Source organism: Paralichthys olivaceus, chromosome 3 (genome assembly GCF_024713975.1).
Source record: "Paralichthys olivaceus isolate ysfri-2021 chromosome 3, ASM2471397v2, whole genome shotgun sequence".
In the NCBI taxonomy this organism is placed as follows: Eukaryota; Metazoa; Chordata; class Actinopteri; order Pleuronectiformes; family Paralichthyidae; genus Paralichthys; species Paralichthys olivaceus.
In genome coordinates, this window is record NC_091095.1 from 15,297,240 (window position 1) to 15,317,248 (window position 20,009).

Here is a 20,009-nt window from a genome sequence, read left to right on the forward strand (position 1 = left end):
TCAAAACATTACTGTGTGCTTTTTAATTTTGCAACTGAAAAATAAAGGCAGACATTATACTATTTTTTGTCATCAGACCAGGTGATCTCATAGTTGCTGAAGGTACTCTTCAACTTCTCTGCAGACACAGAATGGTCGGCTTTGCCAAATGCCTAGAATTGAGTCAGAGAGCACAGATGTTATCACATCAGAAATATTGCTGAGTATTTGGCATCTAATTCAGCTTTTAATGCTTTTATCCAATGACTTGAACTTACAGTAGATTCTCCAAACACCCTGAGTTTCTTCTCTTGGCTGTTGTGCTCTATCTTCCCTCCTCCGAGGCATTTGCACTCCAACCCCAGGGCCTCCATAGCTGGGTTGACCTTCTCAAATATGTGATCTGTCAATAATTCAAGTCAAGATACACAATCTGATTTAGTTGCAGCACGGTCCAATCTGCAAGTCGTATAATATGTACAACTGTAGCATTTTAATTCATGGGCATTATCGCCTTTTCGTAATGCAGATATTAAGGTGCCTGGTCTGTGTATTTATGCACAGTGCACATATTTACAGGCTGCACCAAAAGACACATCGCAAATGGGAATTTCAACCAATGCTGCTGCAAAAGTGCGCATGTCTCTCTTTGCATGACGCACTTGAGGCTCCTCTGCTGCAAACTACAGTGACGAACTTACTGTGATACTCTGCACTTTTTGTGCCTCGGACTATGTCTTTGTGCACATCGCCACCTTTCACCTTCACTCTGACCAGTATGTACTTAAAGGTCCCTTCTGGATCGATCTCCACCTCGGGGACTTTACCCAGAGCGTCTGCCATTGTGACTGTAGCTCGAGTCAACGCACCGGACACTGAGGACCTGTTCAGAGGTTTTCAGAGTGAGCACAGACAACATGGTGCGTGGTTTATTTTTGGATCAGCAAGTCTGCTCCATGTCTTAAAGAGACAGACCGTGGCAGTTGCGCCCCGTCAGTGCGCACGCTGGCGACCCCTAACGGCAGCAGGAGGCCTAGGTTTATGTCAGAGAGAGGAGTTCAGAAATATAGAAATTAATAAAAAGAAATCAAATATATGAATGCATACATTAAAAATGAATGAATAAATACATCAACATATATGGAAACACAGAAACATCCCTTTTCATCGCAAACTGCATTTAATCATTTATTCATTTATTCATTCATCATTTATGTTTGCAGAAATGATTAAATTAATAAATGTTGAAATAGGTGAATGAATGAATAATGTAGAAAATATATAAGTAAAAGAAAGTAATCATTCATTGCATGGGTTTGTTTATTTATTTATTTAAACCTTTTTCTTTTGAATCTACACTGCAATCAAACCAACCAACCAACGGACAGGGGTGAAAACAGAGGCTCCTTGATGGGGACAATTATCCATCCTGCAACCTGTGGAGCCTAAACATTTGAAATGTGTGTCACAAACCTTCAGTCGTCTTCTTTATTATTTCAAATAAGACAGTGAACGTGCATAAATGCTTTAACTTCCTTAGTTATGTTGATCAAATCAGTTTTTTCTTGAAATACTGTCTTCAGTTAGTATTTTATTTGCTGTTCGTAACAGAGCATAAATAAAAACAGCATTTGTATCATACGCTCTTATCAAAGCTTAAGTCCCTCGGGTCGCATTCTGTGCAAGTTAATCGTACAGTTTATATTTTTCATCTGAGGAAACCCTTGAGGTTTCGAGGCGTCAAGTAACAATGGCTTCTGTCTGGTGTGCAGGGTCAGAGAGGAAGGATATGATCCGTCACTTCCAGAAACTGTGGCAGCCAGCAGCCGCCACCTCTGCTCCTGCACCGAACATTTCCTGCCCCTGAGTGCTCCTAAAAAAAATACCTGTAATAATGTTTGTTGGTTGTCACAATGCATTGTTGTAGTTTGTGTTCTATCTGCTCTTCCATCTTTTGATGAGCACAATCTTTTACAGGACGTGTCAATTCTGTTTTTTAGAAGAGTTAAAAGCACGTTCCAGTCTTATGCACAGTCTTTGTACTTTTTTTTTAGTTTCTCTCCCAAGCACCTTTTAACTGTGTACATTAGTATTGACATACCTTCCCTAAGAAATGTATCATTAATCTTGTATCCTGCAGTTTATGTTGTCTTTTCACACTAGTGCTGTAATTTGCCAAAGTTTTAAGTAAATTATCTGAACATTACCACATTTCTAAAAACCAATTAAAATTATTTTCTGAAGTAAAAAATTTTTTTTTAATAATTATAGCTACTGATTAATGTATAGTTGATTTGTTCTGTGATTTGTTAAAAAAAAGTAAATCAAAAAAAGATGGCCATCTGTATTTGTTTTTTGGATTTCACTGAACTAAACTAAAGCAAACCAAACTAAACTAAAAGTATGAATTAATCAGGTACAATACTGTATAATGTATATATCCTTAGAAAAATCACATATAATGAGACGTATTAGCAACATCAACATTTTAAGCACTCATTAGTATATGATAGCCCTAATGATGGGAAACATAATTATATGATTTATCATCATAGAAAATACTTGAATGTAAAACAAATTATCATATTTCATAATTATGTGTTTTGGATGTAAAGTCATATTTGAAAGTGTAAGAGTCAAATAAAGGCATTATAAAAGTAAAGCATATACAATTTCTCCCTGATAGCTGTGATAGCATAATTACTAAAGTAATGTAGTACTGATTGTAGTAAATAGTTTTAAATATACTTACTCTCCACTTGTAACAGCATCAACATTAATGATGAAAATAACCTTTTTAAGGAGATTCTACTTTTAGTTTCATAGTGAGAACATAACAAACGGGAGGGAAAGTTTCCAAGTCCTCTGGTGGGATGGGGTAGTGGTAGAGGGGGTGTGGGGATTTCCACTTAATAACCTGATTGTGACGAAGATTCCAGGAAACCTGGAGCAGGCCAACTTGTATAAAAACAGGCACCTCAGCACATCTAACAACCATCACATCCCCACACACACTGAGCGTAATTACATACAAGTCTTCAGTAGGTCCTTAGACATATCACTTAAAATGGTAAGTGCAGGGGTTTCTATTTATGAGCAGGGGTCTTAGTGCAAATCATTTTATGGTTTGCTTTGTTGTCAATTAATTTATCTTTATGCAACATTTTTACTTAATTTTTACAGGAGTTCTGCTTTGGATTACTTCAGAGTCGTGGATCCAAGATCTCATGGATCAGCCAGATGCTTCTTTGTTCAAGTAAGTGAATTAAATGCTATGAAAATCTTCACCTTCCCACTTTCAACATTTTCTTTCTGGATACTAATTTTAAAAATTCCCCATTACTAATGTACAATCTAATATATGCCCTCTTTCCTCTGTCCTCAGTGCTGTGCATGTGGACTACTGTGGAGAGCTGGTCTTACTTCTACTCCAACACCACCATGGACTGGGAGCAAGCTAGAGCCTGGTGCAGGGAGCACTACACGGACATGGTGGCCATCCAGAACAAGGAGGAGATCGACTATCTCAACAGCTGGCTGCCCAGAAAACCCACCTACTACTGGATTGGGATCCGCAAGATCGAGAATGTCTGGACCTGGGTGGGCACCAACAAGAGTCTGACAACAGAAGCAACTAACTGGGCAAAGGATGAACCAAACAATGGCAAGAATCTGAAGCAGTTCACGGAGAACGAGGACTGTGTGGAGATGTATGTGAAGAGGAAGGAGCAGCAAGGCAAGTGGAATGATGAGAGGTGTGGGAAAGAGAAGACCGCTCTGTGCTACATAGGTAAGCAAACGTTTGGATTCATAGGATATGTGTCAGTCTATTGATTCAACAGTTTTGACATGATTTACTGATGTTGTGGTAAAAGACAAGCTCAGAGAAATATGCAGGATATGTAAAAGTGCTTCTTGTTTCCCCAGCGGCCTGTAAGAATGACTCGTGTCACCATGGAGAATGCGTGGAAACCATAAACAGCCACAAGTGCGATTGTATCGAGGGCTTTTATGGAGAGAAGTGCGAAGAGGGTAAGAAAATACAGTGATGTTTTAAGTTGATATTACTAAAGTCACTTCTCAGTCACATCAATAAAATGACAACAGTAAATGTATGCAATAAAAAACTGAAAACCTGAAAGAGACAATACAAATGCACAGGTTTACAGTAAAGAGTTGATATTTAATTGTCTTATCTTCTCTGTTGGCAGTTGTTAAGTGCGAAAAAGAGGAGGTAACTGTTCCTTACAAAGGAAGTGTACATTGCAGTCACAAGTATGGAAACTTCTCCTTCAACTCATCCTGCGAGTATTCCTGTGAGGAAGGATATACGCTGAGTATGTTGAGCCCGCTGAGATGCACTGCTTCCAAAGAGTGGTCGAAGCAGCCTCCTACATGTGAACGTGAGTAGAGCTGTATTGCAAAGCTGTAAAAAAATGTAATATGTAACAACACCCAGAGAAACAGAGTTCTAATGATGGGACCTGCTTTAATGTGTTTTTCCATGGCCCTGTCATCCGCAGTGGTCCGGTGTCCGGAGCTGACTCGTCCTGCAGGAGGATCCATGTATTGCTCCAATCCTCTGGGCGACTCTAGCTACCAGTCCACCTGTGTGTTTGTCTGTGACGAGGGCTACGTACAGGCTGGTTCCTCCTCTGACACTCTGCAGTGTGAGGCATCAGGACATTGGAATGCCTCGCAGCCGTCTTGTGTTGGTACGCGCTCATATTTCTTTAACTTGCCGGATTTGATTGTCTCTGTTGTTTGTTTTAACAAGGGAAAAGCTGTGTGATTTGAAGTTGTTACATGAGGCTGCTTATTGACCTCTACTCTTGCACCTCTGTCTTTGCAGCTGTAGAGTTACCTGCTCTCCCGACACTGGAGAATGGCTTTGTCAGCTGTGGACCCACAAATATGAAGTTTATCTACAGGAACACCTGCAGCTTCAGCTGCAGCCCTGGCTACCACCTGGTGGGACTGAGCACGGTGACATACACATCAGCGGCAGATTGGAGTGAAAACATTCCTCGCTGTGACGGTGAGGGCTCTCTTTAAATGTAATCAGTGAAAGATTTAAGGTTTTTCTAAAATCAGGGGCTATAGAGGGGCCACAATTTACACAGAGGGTTCAATTATAAGTCCAAGTCCAACATCCATCACGATTCTTGATTCAGTAAGATTTACATTTAAGTCATTCCGTTAGCTCTTTTGCTTTGAGCAGAGCCACACATCATTGTATATGGTTTGAACATTGTTCTTCAAAAAAGCATAGAAAATACAAATTCTAAACAAATTTTCATATTTATTGTTAGTATTGTTTGTAAATGACTAGTTTATTAAAAAATAAATAAATAAATGAAAACTAATGACAGGACCGGGACACTTAAGGGGCCAATCAGATTGAGCCGCCCCTGAATTCTGCAGCGTTAAAGTTAATAAGAGCATTCTTTTTCTGTTCCTTTGTGACAACCATGCTAAATGTAATTCTTTTTCTTTTTTGTTACGCTGTTAGCGATCACATGTCAGAATCCAGAGGGAGCTCCTCACCTGATCACCGTGTGCAGCAACTCCTCCTCTGAGCTGCGGCTGGGCTCCACCTGCAGCTTCAACTGTGGAGCCGGCTTTGAGCTGCAGGGAGCAGACACAGTTCAGTGTTCTGATGAGGGGCGGTGGAGTAAAGCCATACCTACCTGCAAAGGTATGGAAGCATATTTTCACACATATCTTTACACACACACAGCTTTTTCTCAGCCTATTTGGACAAGTCGTGACGTTTCTTTCACACTTTTGTAGCAATGGAATGTCCTGCCCCTGAGATTCCAACAAATGGCCACATCAGCTGCAGCCTCTCTCTGTCTTCACCTGCTTCTCCCGAGACCTCCCATCCACTTGGTATGGTTTGCACTTTTACCTGTGATGAAGGCCACGAGTTGGAAGGTGCTCTCAGCATGGAGTGTGAGCATCCAGGCCAGTGGAGCTCCACACCACCCACCTGCACAGGTATGAATATGAAACCTTTTTATCTGCTCCATTTGTTGTTTTGACAGGGTCACAAAATGAGATGTGGCTAAATTATTCTCTTCCATCAGCTCTAAGGTGTCCATTGCTCGAGGCTCCAGAAAATGGTGACATCAACTGCTCAAACAGCGAGCCAGTGTTCAACTCTCAATGCTCCTTCACGTGCATCCCAGAATACTCCCTGGATGGGCATGAGCTGCTGACCTGTGATCATCATGGAAACTGGACCGGAGAGAGACCCACCTGCCAAGGTGAATAAAAGAAAAACTCAAGAAATCCCCAAAATAATTTAAAGTCAAGTTTGCATTTGAAAGGTCAACAAATTTACATTTTGTAATGTTTCCACAGCTTCCCCATCCATAATGAATGCTATTACCTCTGGTGTGGCAGCAGGGGGCACTCTGCTAACTGGTCTGTCTCTTGTAATTTGGATCCTGAAACGACTAAGGAAGAGGAAAAACGGATTTGAATTGAACAGGTTAGACGAGCATTCACTTTTCTAATGCCATGTATTTTGTAAAATGTCTGAGGTTTTGTAAGGCTCTCTTTGAAAGAAAACAGAATATAATCCGTTCGATATATCTCCATAGACCGTGTCGAATACAGAAGCGGCATCGCCATGTTACAAATTTATAAGGCTTATTCTATTGAAGAGAAATACTACAGTTTTTATTTTAGGCTCACTACAGAGTTAATACAACTTAGATATGAGGATTATATCCCATTTTTTAGCAAAGAGTGCCTTAAAAAACCTCAGACATTTTACACACTGCTACTTTAAACAAAAAGTTTGTTAAATTGCAGTGCTCATCCTCTTTCTTTGTCTTTTCTCACAGTAACTCCGACATAGAGGCCCCTGTACAGGTCTACAAAAACAGCACTGACAGCCTCATATAGACGTACACTCAAGATCTTCAGCGACAACTAAGGCCAACGTGTGTCTCTAACATTGTAATGTCCTCAATGTGAATCATCTTTGTTTGTACAAAGCTTGTTTGGGTTTGTTAACAGGAAAACCCCAGTATTTCAAAGCTATCAGTGAGAGGAAATGTTTTCTATGTTGAACATATTGTTCTGCAGCTGTATGTACATGATGGATATATGGCTCTATTCATGTTATATCAAGTGTTACATAACATTGTGGGTGTGGGTGGATTGCAGACCTGTGAATACTTTTCTGTATATATTCCAGTATTTATTTAATGCATTTGAACTGTTAATACATATTTATGAGTCACATGATCACATGACGAGAAAATATTTATGTGAGGATGACAATGTGCAGTTGCAGTAAATTATAAATGGTTTTCACAAGCAAATGTTTACAAATTTCTTTTCACGCCTATTACGTGCTGTGTTTTCTCTCTGCTCTCTTTCTGCTCTCTCTACCAGGTGTCCATTCAGGTGCCTCCCTTTTCCCTGTAGCTGCAGTGTGTGTGTGTGTGTGTGTGTGTGTGTGTGTTAAACTTGGTGATCTCTTTCATGCGTGTCGTGTTGATAGCGTGACCAGTTAGTCTGTTAGGTTGTGTTGTTGAGTTTAATTGTTACTGCTGTTTGTCAGTGTCACTTTCCTTTTAGAAAGTTGTTTTCAGTTTGTTATTAATAAATGACTCTTTTTGTTCATACGTTGCCATGATTCTCTTTCCCTGGGTTACTTATATTTTTACTCCCCTGCACTTCAATCGTGAAACGTTACAACATCCTTTTTAGAGCCTATTCCAGTTTACACTGCCCACTTGTGGTGCAGCTACACTAACGCAAAACTGAACAGAGCTTCAGGTGACACATAATGATGCATTCAAAAGCTTCATCAAGCTTCTTAGATGGAGAAGTGCAAACCTCAGTTCCACACATTTACACTGAGATCGCAGAATGTAATTTTTTTTCAAGGGTCCAGGAAGAACCTTTTCCAAACACAGGACAGACCCCTTATCTGTCTCTGTCACAGTGCCCCATTCCCAGGGTCAGGACAGAGCATGATTACAGTGAGAGATGTTTTAGCGAGGAAGGGATATATTGCTGGTCTGATGTCTTTTAAAGATCATTACCATTGTTTTCACCTTCTGCATCAGCACATTAGTGGGAAACGAAATTTTCCCACTCATGGGATTTTGGTATCTAGAAACGGAATGGTTGAATGATTGTTGAATTCATTCAATCAAGTCAGGATGCAAAGCGGCAATGGTAATCAAAACTGTTGATAAAGGAAACTGATAGTTAAACACTTAACAAGCGGAAGGCTTCACTCCATGGAGCCATGTACAGACAGAGAATCAGCCATTTTAGTGTTAGTCTTGCCTTTGGTCCTAAGGCAAGGATATATGATATTTTCTGGGTGAGGAGACTATTTCTTAATGTTGGCTTCATTGGTGACTCTCACTAAATGATTATAATTTGAAATAAGTCATTGTTTTTGGTGTTTGTGTTCCCTTTCATGGGTTATTTTCATGGATGACTGGAAAAAAAATCTGCCCCTGACTCCACCTTTACCAAAAGTATGCAGGGTTCATTTCCCAAAAGCTCTGCTCTGTTGTTTAGTCAATCAGTCATCAGACACATTCATGCTGCACAGTAAACATCCAGGTATTCTCCAAGGAAGGTTGGACTGAATCGCCCGAGAGAAATATAAAAGTCTGACACGGATCCTTGGTTTGCACCAAACTTGCGTTCACTTACTGAGCTGCTGTGGTTTAAAGTTTGATGTGAGTCGAAAACATATGGTTTTACTTTAATTAAACCATTTTCTGCTCCGGGTAAGTGATTCATTTCTTCTTTTTATTAATTTATCTTTTATGATGATATTCGCTGCTATTTTTTTTCTTGACTTAAAGGTCATTAAGTGAAAATGCAGTGGACTCTAATCGTCCTTCTTGGTGAGTATTAGTTTAAATAGCAAAATGTCGTTTAGTTTACAGGAAACATGATACAATTATGAATGAACTCTTTCTTATCTAAAAGTTTCATCCTATTGTGCTATCAGGGAGCTCCTTGGCTGAAACTACTTTGGGCTGGATGTACCACTACTCAAATGAAAGCATGACCTGGGCCAACGCTCGACAGTACTGCAAGACCAATTACACGGACATGGTGGTCATCCAAAGCCAAGAAGAGAATAACCATCTCGTCTCCCTGCTGCCAAACCGAACTGGGAGTCCATATTATTGGATTGGAATTACCAAAAACCACATGAATGAAACCTGGACCTGGCTGGGCAACAACAGCACGTGGATCGGTAATGAGTCGTGGGCAGAGAACGAGCCCAACAACAACCACAGCACAGAGTTTTGCGTGGAGATCTACGTCAATATATGGAAAAACCGAGGGAGGTGGAATGATGAGAAATGCTCCAATAAGAAATATCCTGTTTGTTACAAAGGTATGAAAAGGTATGGCGGTTTTTGTCAGCTGTTGCTGTTTCAGAAGTGGTAGAGGATTTAGTGTTGCACTTTTTTCTCGACAGCCCAGTGCAACGAAACAGCATGTGGCCGAGGAACATGTCGGGAGACTATCAACAACATAACCTGCCTCTGTGAACCTGGATTTAAAGGAGACAGATGCCAAACAGGTGAGAGGTGGGAGCTCTTTAAAACATGTTGATAAAGGAAAGCCTGTGCAAAAGCTGCATTTAAATGATGAAAAATGACTAATTACAAAGTGTACTGTAATCAATTGAAACATGTGTATAATAATGTATTTTGTTGTGTTTATCTAATAAAAATGTTGTTTACCCATTTTTTAAGATGGCTGTAACCAACATTTTCATGTCTGTTTTTTTCAAAATTCTTTAACAATACACAACTTATGCTAACGTGTTGTGTAATTGCATCTACCGATGTTTAGGGTTGCTAAGCTGGACTATGGTTTCTCAGGGGAGGGGTTAAAGGTACAGTGTGTAGAATTGTGTGATATCTAGTGTTGAAAATGCATGTTGCAGCTGAACACCCCTCACCTCACCCTCTCCTTCCAAACATGAAAAAGAACCATGGTAGCCTTCAGTTTTCATAAAAACTCAAAAGGTGTTTGTCCAGTCTGGACTAATGTAAAAAACATGGTAGTCACCATAGAGAGGACCCCCTCGATGTAAATATAATGTATTTAAATATAAAGGACCTTTTCTGGGGTAAAGAAAACTACAATTCATACAATTTAGATGAAACAAACTAGTGAAAACATCATGAGGATTATTCTACATTAAAGTTCTTCCAATAGTTTCCTTTCACCTAAATCTTAAACACTGGACCTTTAAGGGAAAAGAAATTTTCAACCAGCTCAGCTCTGTTGATTTTTAAAGTCTGTAACTTAACTATTATATTAAATAATGTAACAGGCAGACAAAATGGCAATGAGGTGCATTTAGCCGCAAACAAACAAGATATTTCTCCTCAACAGGTGGTGGAGTCCAAAAACAGAGCTACAAAGAGATTCATTTTGGATTAACATTCATTTACACAAAAACTAAAATTGATAATGGATCATACTGCATGTGTTCGATATTTCAAAAGGGAGCTGTTTACTATTAAGTTTTATCTTATCCACTTAAAAGAAAAAAAGTGTTGTGTTTTGTCTTGTTTCTACTGCTCCCAAGTGGCTTATAATCAGTTATTGCTGGTTTATCGCAGGTACGATAGAAGGTTGTTGATATTGTTCCTTTTCTAAGAATTATGTCCTTTATTCTGCAGAATTTTCTCTCCCCTGACTCTCACTGCTCTTTTTTAGAAAATGACATTTGTTGATTCTGGGCCTTGACACTGTCATCATAAACCCCCTCATCTGTTTCCTCTGTTTCCTTAGGTCATACTGAGGATCATGTCTAAATACTGATGAAAACACTAACATCAGCATGTCTTTGCTCCCTAAACAATAGACTTGTGAGACATTACATAACTGTATCCCAATTAAACTTTAACCTATTTGTGCCCACAGCGGTGGAATGTCCCTATCTGCCACAGAGTGATAACGGAGACTTTCGCTGCTCGGAGGGAAACCAAACATTTAACTCAACCTGTCAACTGAAATGCCATCTTGGCTTCCTGCCGACAGGGTCATCAACCATTACCTGCGAGGCCAATGGAGTCTGGAGTGGCCCAAGACCTATTTGCACAAGTAATTATCTTAAATTTACAAGTTTTAACAAATATCTTGAAATAAATACATCAAAACCAAGGGTATTCTATGTGCAATAGTACATCTTGTTTAGAATAATATCTGTCGAGCATTGAATGACATAAGATGTGTGTTTGACTTTTCTCAGGCTATAAACATGCTCTTTTGGCTGTGGTGGGGTGTGGTGCCCTCTCAGCCGTCGGCTGCCTCTGTTGTTGTTGGATGAAACGCAGAAAAAGTCAGTGTTTCTCAACTACTCTTAATAGAAATTGCAGATGCAATCTTATTTCAACACTTCAATCTGTTCGTCTGTTCATTTCTTGCAGGAAAGAAACTTGCACAAGTAAGGTCAGTGTTGAAACACGACATTTGTACAAAGCAGCCCCACCCACTGACACACCATTTGTGATCTTCAGGATTTAGAAAGTTGATTTACAAACATAAGAGTAAGTTTGAATATGCTTTTTGTTCACAGGCAGACTGAAGAAGCGACATGTTCATCCAATGAGGTGCACGGATAAAGGATCCTTGTGTATGTCTTTTTAAAGTAGATATATAATAACCAAAATATTATTTATCCTACACTTTTAATGAATATCCCTGCAGTCACTGGCTCCACAAGCTATTTGCAAAAAAATGTTCGATTAGCAGGTTAATTGTTTTGCTGAATATACTGTATTTTAAAGTTTGATTTAAATATATATAGCGTATCATATTATGTGTATGTAACCTCCAAACATGCTTTTAATAACATTAGAGTCCAATTTCTGCTGTATCTTTGTTAAATATAAATATTTGAATAAAACAAAATACTTTCTAAACATTTGTATGTGTGTTGTCCCGGTATTACCCGCTTAAGGGACACCTATATCTGTTTACGGTCCCCATAATAGAAAATAATCACATTTGAAAGTACATGTTTTAAGGTAAGGTTTAGGTTTAGAATTAGGTTATGGTTATGGTTATGGTTATGGTTATGGTTAAAGTAAAGTTAAGGTTTAGGTTTAGGATTAGAAGGGTAGGCTGTGTGTCTCTAACTTATCTGTATGTGAGTAGCCGGACATTGTAATGTCATCAATGTGAATTATCTCTGTTTGTATAAAGCTTGTTTGGACATACTGGAAAACCCCAGTATGTCAAAGCTATCAGTGGTGAGAGGAAATGTTAATTTAAACTTTGCATTTATTTTTTTTTAAATTTTTGTTTAGACATGTACAATATATCCTATATTGTATAATATATTATAATATATTCTATATTGAACATACACTCACCGGCCACTTTATTCGGTACACCTTGCTAGTACTGGGTTGGACCCCCTTTTGTCTTCAGAGCTGCCTTAATTCTTCCTGACATAGATTCAAAGAGGTGTTGGAAACATTCCTCAGAGATTTCAGTCCATATTGCCATGATGGCATCACACAGTTGCTGCAGATTTGTCAGCTGCACGTCCATGATGCGAATCTCTTGTTCCACCACATCCCAAAGGTGCACTATTGGATTGAGATCTGGTGACTGTGGAGACGAATACAGTGAACTCATTGTCATGTTCAAGAAACCAGTTTGAGATGATGTGAGCTTTGTGACATGGTGCATTATCCTGCTGGAGGTATCCATCAGAAGATAGGCACACTGTGGTCATAAAGGGATGGACATGGTCAGCAACAATACTCAGGTAGGCCGTGGAATTTAAACGATGCTCAATTGGTACTAAGCAACCCAAAGTGTGCCGAGAAAATATCCCCCACACCATTACACCACCACCACCAGCCTGAACCGTTGATACAAGGCAGGATGGATCCATGCTTTCATGTTGTTTCCTACAGATTCTGACTCTACCATCTGAATGATGCAGCTGAAATTGAGACTCATCAGACCAACGTTTTTCCAATCTTCTCTTGCCCAATTTTGGTGAGCCTGTAGCCTCAGTTTCCTGTTCTTAGCTGACAGGTGTGGTCTTCTGCTGCTGTAGCCCATCTGCTCCAAGGTTCGACGTGTTGTGTGTTCAGAGATGGTATTCTGCATACCTTGGTTATAACGAGTGGTTTTTTGAGTTACTGTTGCCTTTCTATCATCAACAAGGCATTTTCGTCCACACAACTGCCGCCCACTGGATATTCTCTCTTCTTTGGACCATTCTCTGTAAACCCTAGAGATGATTGTGCGTGAAAATCCCAGTAGATCAGCAGTTTTTGTAATACTCGGACCAACCCGTCTGGCACAAACAACCATGCCATGTTCAAAGTCACTTAAATCCCGGTTCTGATGCTCGGTTGTTTGAACTTCAGCAAGTCGTCTTGACCACGTCTAGTTGCCTAAATGCGTTGAGTTGCTGTCATGTGATTTGCTGATTAGCTGTTTCTGTTAACAAGCAATTGAACAGGTGTGCTTAATAAAGTGGCCGGTGAGTGTATTGTTCTGCAGCTTTATGTACACAATAGAAATATGGTTCTATTCATTTTACTGCAAGTATAACATAACATTGTGAGTGTGGGTGGACTGCTGTGATAATTGCAGACCTGTGAATACTTTTCTATATTGATTCCAGTATTTATATACTTATTTAATGTATTTGAACTGTTAATAAATATTTATGTGTCAACCTTATTCATGTGTTGCTTTTTAATAGATATCAAATGATGAGTCAAATGATCACATGACGAGAAAATATTTATGTGAGGATGACGATATGCAGCAGCAGTAAACTATAAATTGTTTTCACAAGCAAATTCTTCTCTCTGCTCTCTTTCTGTTGTTTCTCTCAAGTGTCCATTCGGGTGCCTCCCTTCGGGTGCATGTGTGTTTGTGTGTGTATGTGTTATGGGTGGTAGAGTGATGCCCTTCCTAAGAGGAAGTTATGGTAAAAGTGATATTACAAAATCATTGAATCACTTCCTGGAGGACAGTTAATACCGTTTTGCCATTAATCATGAGTAGACGACAAGCATGAGTGACCAGACACAGATCAAATGGTAGGACCTGTGAACTCTGCTGCAAATGTATATTTACACTCATATGCATTTGTGAGAAAAATTTAATATCTTTTAATTCCAGATGTCTCAAGAATCAGTTGATATCCGACGTCTGCATCACAGGGTGCTGATAGCTGCATTGATCGTCCTTTCCCAAGGTAGGTTTGCATAATCCAACAGGCTCAAAACTCTTTGCTCCACCAGTACACTTTGGTTTAATCATCCATATACCTCATCATAGACCTGAGCAGCAGAGGAGGAGCACAGGCATGGACTTACAACTACAGCATCACCCCGAACCGGAAGTGGCCGATGGCCCGCCAGTGGTGTCAGGAGCACTTCATAGACATGGTGACCATCCAGAGCCAGGAGGAAACTGACTTCATCAACAAACTGCTGCCATTCAACTCAAAATATTACTGGATAGGCATCCACAAAGTGGATGGAGCATGGACGAGGGTGGGGACAGATGAGCTTGTGCCAGAAGACGCCCAGAACTGGGCAACAGAGGAGCCGGATAGCATAGCGGGTCAGGACTGTGTGGAGATCTATATCAAGAGGAATGAGGACATGGGCATGTGGAACAATGAGAAGTGCACAACCAAGAAGGGAACTGTCTGCTACTCAGGTAAACTCCTCTTAATTGTGTTTGGTCAACACATGTACTGACTCTTATCATAGCATGTAATATTTCTTTCTGTTTCTTTGTAGCCTCTTGTACACAGGATTCCTGCAGTGCACATGCAGAATGTGTAGAGACCGTAGGGAACTATACCTGCCAGTGTCATCCAGGTTTCCATGGCCCACGCTGTGAAGAGGGTCAGCAAACCATCGTAATATTCAAACCAGTCATGACCTCTTTTTGTGATGAGGTAAATATCATATTTGTCTCTCCTCAGCAATCGCATGCAAACCCCTGCTGGATCCAGAACACGGTTCTCACCACTGTTTCCATCTCTACGGGTCCAATCGTTTCAACTCTTCCTGTCGTTTCCACTGTGAACTTGGCTTTCGCTTGGTAGGCGTGCCCCAACTCTTATGCCAAACCAGTGGACATTGGAGCCACGTTGTGCCTCAGTGTCAAGGTATGACAACTGGATATAAATATTGTTACAGTAACTGCTATTTCAGATGTACGAGGAAAATATTTTTTTCCTTTTGTAGTTGAACAGTGTCCAGTTCTGAACCACACCAACAGCAGTGGAGGTAGAGTGAACTGCAGCCACCCCATCGCACCTTACAGCTACAACTCCACCTGTGAAGTCAGGTGTGACGAAGGATATGAGCTCAGTGGAAACGAACACATACGCTGTGACCACACAGGCCAGTGGACAGCCAGTGTCCCAGCATGCACAGGTAAAATTATTGTTTTTACCTTCAAGTGATACATTTGAACAAAATAATGTTTAAACATATAATATGTAACTCTGGCCACGAAGAGTTCTTCAATCAAAACAAAAGAACAATCCTCTCTCAGAGGACGCAGTCTACTGGGCCCTTGAAATGGGACGCAGCTCTAGTTTGGTGACTTTTAGGCAGCACAGGATCATGAGACCTGATTTCTTCACCACCATTGCTAAAGAAAAGCAGATATGATGCAATTAAGACAAAATTAAATATCCTTTTACCTTGAACAAAACTGAAACATTTTGGATAATATGAGTAAACAAGTCGCAAAATTTAAATCATGAGTCTAGTTGTTTTTAGACATTTTAATGAAAAACTGTAACATATAATTAAAAACTTTTTTTATTTGATAATTTAATGTTAGTATTCAGGTCTTTTCTTTGACACCATATCTGAATATTACTTGTTAAATACTTTTCATATGATTTTCTGTATTGCTTGGCCCCTGTTAATAGATTGAATGCAACCATTTATTAATACTTGCCTCAGTGTTGAGTCACATCCTGTCCAGACTGCAGCGCAGAGCATAGGCCGGTCACACCTGTCAGCACTTTACTTCACAGTCCTTTATATCTGCATCGTCCAGACAATAATGTGATTTGCTGTCGCTGTTTTCCCTGACCATAAATCATGTCATCGTGATTCAAATGTTGATTTGCATTGAGTGGGCTTTGTGTAATGTCTGTATCCCACCACAGTAAAAAAGTGCACCCCCATTTTCTCTCCTGTCACGGGCAACATGACATGCGTGGACACTCTGGAGCCTTTCTCCTTTGGCTCATGGTGTGACTTCACCTGCCAGGAAGGCTACTACCTGAGTGGAAATAGCACACTCACCTGTCTGGCGTCAGGACAGTGGAGTAAACCTACACCTACATGTGCCGGTGTGATTTCTGTTCATAGAGTTTTCATTGTGTTGCACAAGCTTTCTGAAAATGTACAAAGTTCTCCACTGATGAGTAATGGTTATTTCTTCTTCAGTGGTGCAGTGCAACAGCCTAGAGGCTCCACTTCATGCCTCCATGCAATGCCTGGACCCTTTGGGAGAGTACAGCTATGACTCAATATGCTCTTTGCAATGCGAAGAAGGATTTGAACTGATTGGCACAAACAAAACTAAATGTTCCTCACAGGGCAACTGGAGTCACGCACTTCCTGTCTGCCAGGGTATGACCACACATTACTAAGTGATGAAGTATTTAATAAGTATAATGAGTATAATAATATAACAGGTCTTTTTGTTTCTGTCGCTCCTTTAGCTAAGAGGTGCATTCCCCAAAATCCGCCCTCTCACGGCTCCATTTCCTGTTCCGACCCTAATGGATCCTTCAGTTTCGGTTCTCGGTGCACGTCGACCTGTGACGAGGGTTTTCTCCTGAATGGAACGACCAGCACTGACTGCACCTCTGTGGGCACGTGGAGCACAGATCTGCCACATTGTTTGGGTAAAAAAGTCAAAATCTTTTTAGACAATGACTTGCAAACTTTGCAACTTTTGCAAAGTAGAGCATTTAATAATCTTTCTCTCTGTCTCTATTCCCCTCCAGCTAATCCATGTCCCCCCCTCCACCCTCCCTCTCATGGCTCTTTATCCTGCTCCCATCCCCATGGAGAGTTCAGTTTTGGGTCTCGGTGCACATCAGCCTGTGAGGAGGGTTTTCTCCTGAATGGGACAGCTGACACAGAGTGCACCTCTCTGGGCACATGGAACGCAGACAACCCACTTTGCACGGGTAGAAAAACATAAATCCTTCTATTATTTGATTATAAATCAACAGAGGAGCTCTTAATTTGAAGGTTCAGTTGCATGACTGTGTATCTTTACTGTTTGTCCCCCAGCAAAGAGATGTCCCGCTCTGAACCCTCCATCTCACGGCTCTTTATCCTGCTCCCATCCCCATGGAGAGTTCAGGTTTGCTTCTCACTGCACTTCAAACTGTAAGGAGGGTTTTCTCCTGAATGGGGCCGCAGACACTGACTGCACCTCTGTGGGCACGTGGAGCACAGATCTCCCACATTGTTTCGGTAAAAAAGTCAAAATCTGTATTTTTTTAGACAATGACTTGCAAACTTTGCAACTTTTGCAAAGTACAACATTTAAATATCAGTCTCTCTCTGTCTCTATTCCCCTCCAGCTAGGCAATGTCCCCCCCTCCACCCTCCCTCTCATGGCTCTTTATCCTGCTCTGATCCTCATGGAGAGTTCAGTTTTGGGTCTCGGTGCAAATCAGCCTGTGAGGAGGGTTTTCTCCTGAATGGGACAGCTGACACAGAGTGCACCTCTCTGGGCACATGGAGCAGAGGAATAACCCACTGTCAGGGTAATAAATCAAAATATGGGTGTTGCACTTGGCAGATATTGATTTTTAATAATATGCATTATTTGTATCATAAGAACAGAGATACGATATTAACTTCCCATACACTAAACCTGTGCTCCATAGCAGATATTCCATTTTCCACTTTGTTTCACAAAGAGATGTTGGTTTATACAGAGGCTGGCTCACACTTTGTTATTTACAGCACGTCCATGCCCCCTATTGGCCGAAGCTCCACAACATGGGCAAATGAACTGCAGCCATCCATACTCCCCTTTCAGCTATGACTCCCAATGTGACTTTGGATGTACTGAGGGTTTCTGGCTGAGAGGAAGACCTACTGTGACGTGCAATAACTCAGGCCGCTGGAGTCAGGATCTACCCACCTGCGAGCGTGAGTGCCCACAAATGTACCAGTTTTGTTCTGGTGATCAAGCAGCTATTGTAATAACAATTTCTGTCCTGTCCAGTTGTACAGTGTGAGGATATCCATGCCTTGTCTCCACCCCTGTCTGTGAACTGCTCCCACCCTCTGGGGAACTTCAGCTTTGGCTCCAAGTGTCTTTTCACCTGTAAAGACAGATTCTCCCTGAATGGCACTGATGTGTTGCTCTGCTCGTCCACTGGGTTTTGGAGTGACAGTCTGCCAAACTGCACAGGTAAATAAAAAAATGAAAAAAGATCCCTTATCAACTTTTACAATACATTATGGTATTTTCTAGATGATCAATTTTTGATCAAACAAACTCATAGTTTGTCTCATATGGCTTAACAAGGGGTAATAGCTTCTGCCCTTAACCCTCAAATATATAACAAATAGCCTATTCATTAAAAAAAGAGAGGTGTATCAATATAAGTATTTATGCAAAAGATGAAGAGAGCAGTAATGACAAATTCTGATTGTAGAGTAATTGTATGTGAATGTACATATTATAGTATAGTTTTAATCATAATCCATCATCAACTCCAGATACACAATCTCGATCAGAATCCCAATTTGAACAGTGGTGGTTTTTTATTAATTTTAGGGGTTGATAAACACATATAAAATCATATAAATCATCAAATATTACAAAAACATAATAAAAAAGTGACAAGAAATATGCAAAATATGCAGAAAGAAAAGTTAAAGAAACATATTCACTTCATTTGTATGTCTGTAGAAGATCTGCCGGTGCGGGCAGCCATGTTTATGAACACTGGCATCGGTGTGGCCTCTGTGCTCGGGCCACTTGTCCTGATCGGACTGGCTGTGTTGATATTGCCACGATTCATGAAAAGAGGTGAGACTTGTATCGTGATGATGATGTGATGTTACACAGATGCACACACAGCACATTGTGGCACACCGATCATGTCCCTCATATTGTCATCTGACCTTTGCAGGAACCCCAATCATTTCTCATGCACCACTGTGGGAAGAAAGAACAAATCCAGCATTTGAGTTTTGAGTATTTTTCTTCTTCTTTGCGACTCTTGATTTTTTCATTTCAAATACTTTTGTATTGATGTAGGTGTTGTTTTTTGTTTTTATGTTATTGTTAATTTGCTGACTCTCATATGTATATAGACACATTATTTTCTGCATGTTAATCATATATAGTCTCATTTGTAATTTTGTATTATTTTTAATCTGTGCAAAGCAATAACACAATTACTGTAACTCATGCAGTATGCATCATGTGTGCTGTTTAACATTAACTATAATTTCCACTCATGCTTAAAAATGTAAATAAACAAGAAATTACAACACATTTTGCATGAAAAGCTTTGACCTCAATCTTAGAAAGCTTAAAATAATACATAGTAAATATTGCTTGTTCCCTGCTTGTCCCTTGAACTGTATTGTAACTTGATTTGTCAGTAAATTTTAACCATCATTCCTTTACTGTATTTATTCATTCATCTTGCTCAACCACACAAATTAAGTATCTGATCAGTGTTGACATGCTTCAAGCAGTGTCCTGTGTGATGGCGAGACCCCGTCCTCTTGGTGCCCTCCCCAGCAGCTCTGGTTTACCCACGTTTGACCTCTTCCATATCGGAGCTAATACTGCGGGGTCAGACTGGGAGGCGGACAAGAACCTTTGAGATCGCCAAACTGCCGCAAAGTGTCAATTTAGCACATTTACTGGCCTGAAAGCTCTTGTCACTGAGTGGTGAGGAGGTGATCTATTATCACTCTCAGCACAATGTGTCACACTGGGCACAG

The 20,009-nt window shown here is 40.3% G+C and overlaps 4 protein-coding genes across 8 annotated transcripts; 3 read left to right on the forward strand and 1 right to left on the reverse strand.

Moving 5' to 3' along the window:
- LOC109625906 (14 kDa phosphohistidine phosphatase) lies at positions 1–2,784 on the reverse strand. 2 transcript variants are annotated; one of them, XM_069522152.1, is made up of 4 exons: positions 2,732–2,784; positions 681–1,012; positions 258–382; positions 1–152 (listed from the first exon to the last, which is right to left on the reverse strand). In XM_069522152.1, exons 2-4 carry the CDS (start codon positions 820–822, stop codon positions 60–62), a joined length of 360 nt encoding a protein of 119 aa, XP_069378253.1. In that variant the 5' UTR covers positions 823–1,012; positions 2,732–2,784; the 3' UTR covers positions 1–59. The 2 variants fall into 2 exon arrangements, with proteins under 2 accessions (XP_069378253.1, XP_019937047.1); XM_020081488.2 differs by lacking the exon at positions 2,732–2,784 and having other exon boundaries at positions 681–1,421.
- Positions 2,785–2,903: 119 nt separating this feature from the next.
- Positions 2,904–7,622, forward strand: sele (selectin E). The gene is made up of 12 exons (XM_020081484.2): positions 2,904–3,049; positions 3,163–3,235; positions 3,365–3,769; positions 3,907–4,011; positions 4,191–4,382; positions 4,503–4,694; positions 4,832–5,017; positions 5,492–5,677; positions 5,773–5,979; positions 6,069–6,248; positions 6,346–6,475; positions 6,834–7,622. The coding sequence occupies exons 1-12, from the start codon at positions 3,047–3,049 to the stop codon at positions 6,892–6,894; spliced, it is 1,920 nt and encodes a 639-aa protein (XP_019937043.1). The 5' UTR covers positions 2,904–3,046; the 3' UTR covers positions 6,895–7,622.
- Positions 7,623–8,202: 580 nt separating this feature from the next.
- LOC109625904 (E-selectin-like) lies at positions 8,203–11,924 on the forward strand. 2 transcript variants are annotated; one of them, XM_020081486.2, is made up of 8 exons: positions 8,203–8,750; positions 8,829–8,870; positions 8,978–9,373; positions 9,458–9,562; positions 10,921–11,100; positions 11,249–11,338; positions 11,427–11,448; positions 11,576–11,924. In XM_020081486.2, the coding sequence occupies exons 2-8, from the start codon at positions 8,843–8,845 to the stop codon at positions 11,619–11,621; spliced, it is 867 nt and encodes a 288-aa protein (XP_019937045.2). In that variant the 5' UTR covers positions 8,203–8,750; positions 8,829–8,842; the 3' UTR covers positions 11,622–11,924. The 2 variants fall into 2 exon arrangements, with proteins under 2 accessions (XP_019937045.2, XP_019937046.2); XM_020081487.2 differs by having other exon boundaries at positions 8,203–8,699.
- A 1,929-nt stretch (positions 11,925–13,853) lies between these two features.
- Positions 13,854–19,677, forward strand: LOC109648028 (E-selectin-like). Of its 3 annotated transcripts, none has more exons than XM_069522149.1 (16): positions 13,854–14,072; positions 14,155–14,230; positions 14,314–14,700; positions 14,784–14,891; positions 14,972–15,157; positions 15,237–15,428; positions 16,178–16,363; positions 16,461–16,646; positions 16,739–16,924; positions 17,027–17,212; positions 17,319–17,504; positions 17,615–17,800; positions 18,003–18,191; positions 18,268–18,456; positions 18,961–19,080; positions 19,184–19,677. In XM_069522149.1, exons 1-16 carry the CDS (start codon positions 14,070–14,072, stop codon positions 19,246–19,248), a joined length of 2,631 nt encoding a protein of 876 aa, XP_069378250.1. In that variant the 5' UTR covers positions 13,854–14,069; the 3' UTR covers positions 19,249–19,677. The 3 variants fall into 3 exon arrangements, with proteins under 3 accessions (XP_069378250.1, XP_069378251.1, XP_069378252.1); XM_069522150.1 differs by having other exon boundaries at positions 18,964–19,080; positions 19,184–19,551; XM_069522151.1 differs by lacking the exon at positions 16,178–16,363.
- Positions 19,678–20,009: the final 332 nt, after the last annotated feature.

Excerpts from the sequence above, each read along its gene's own strand:
- sele (XM_020081484.2), top strand. Across the intron at positions 3,236-3,364 it reads CCAGATGCTTCTTTGTTCAA|TGCTGTGCATGTGGACTACT; the intron begins GTAAGTGAATTA and ends CTCTGTCCTCAG. Across the intron at positions 5,980-6,068 it reads CACACCACCCACCTGCACAG|CTCTAAGGTGTCCATTGCTC; the intron begins GTATGAATATGA and ends CTCTTCCATCAG.
- LOC109625906 (XM_069522152.1), bottom strand. The coding sequence starts at position 822 with ATGGCAGACGCTCTGGGTAAAGTCCCCGAGGTGGAGATCGATCCAGAA. Across the intron at positions 383-680 it reads AAAAAGTGCAGAGTATCACA|ATCACATATTTGAGAAGGTC; the intron begins GTAAGTTCGTCA and ends AATTATTGACAG. Across the intron at positions 153-257 it reads GGGTGTTTGGAGAATCTACT|GCATTTGGCAAAGCCGACCA; the intron begins GTAAGTTCAAGT and ends ACTCAATTCTAG.
- LOC109625904 (XM_020081486.2), top strand. The coding sequence starts at position 8,843 with ATGCAGTGGACTCTAATCGTCCTTCTTG. Across the intron at positions 9,374-9,457 it reads ATATCCTGTTTGTTACAAAG|CCCAGTGCAACGAAACAGCA; the intron begins GTATGAAAAGGT and ends TTTTCTCGACAG. Across the intron at positions 11,339-11,426 it reads TTGGATGAAACGCAGAAAAA|GAAAGAAACTTGCACAAGTA; the intron begins GTCAGTGTTTCT and ends CATTTCTTGCAG.
- LOC109648028 (XM_069522149.1), top strand. Across the intron at positions 16,647-16,738 it reads CGCACTTCCTGTCTGCCAGG|CTAAGAGGTGCATTCCCCAA; the intron begins GTATGACCACAC and ends TCGCTCCTTTAG. Across the intron at positions 17,213-17,318 it reads AGACAACCCACTTTGCACGG|CAAAGAGATGTCCCGCTCTG; the intron begins GTAGAAAAACAT and ends TTTGTCCCCCAG.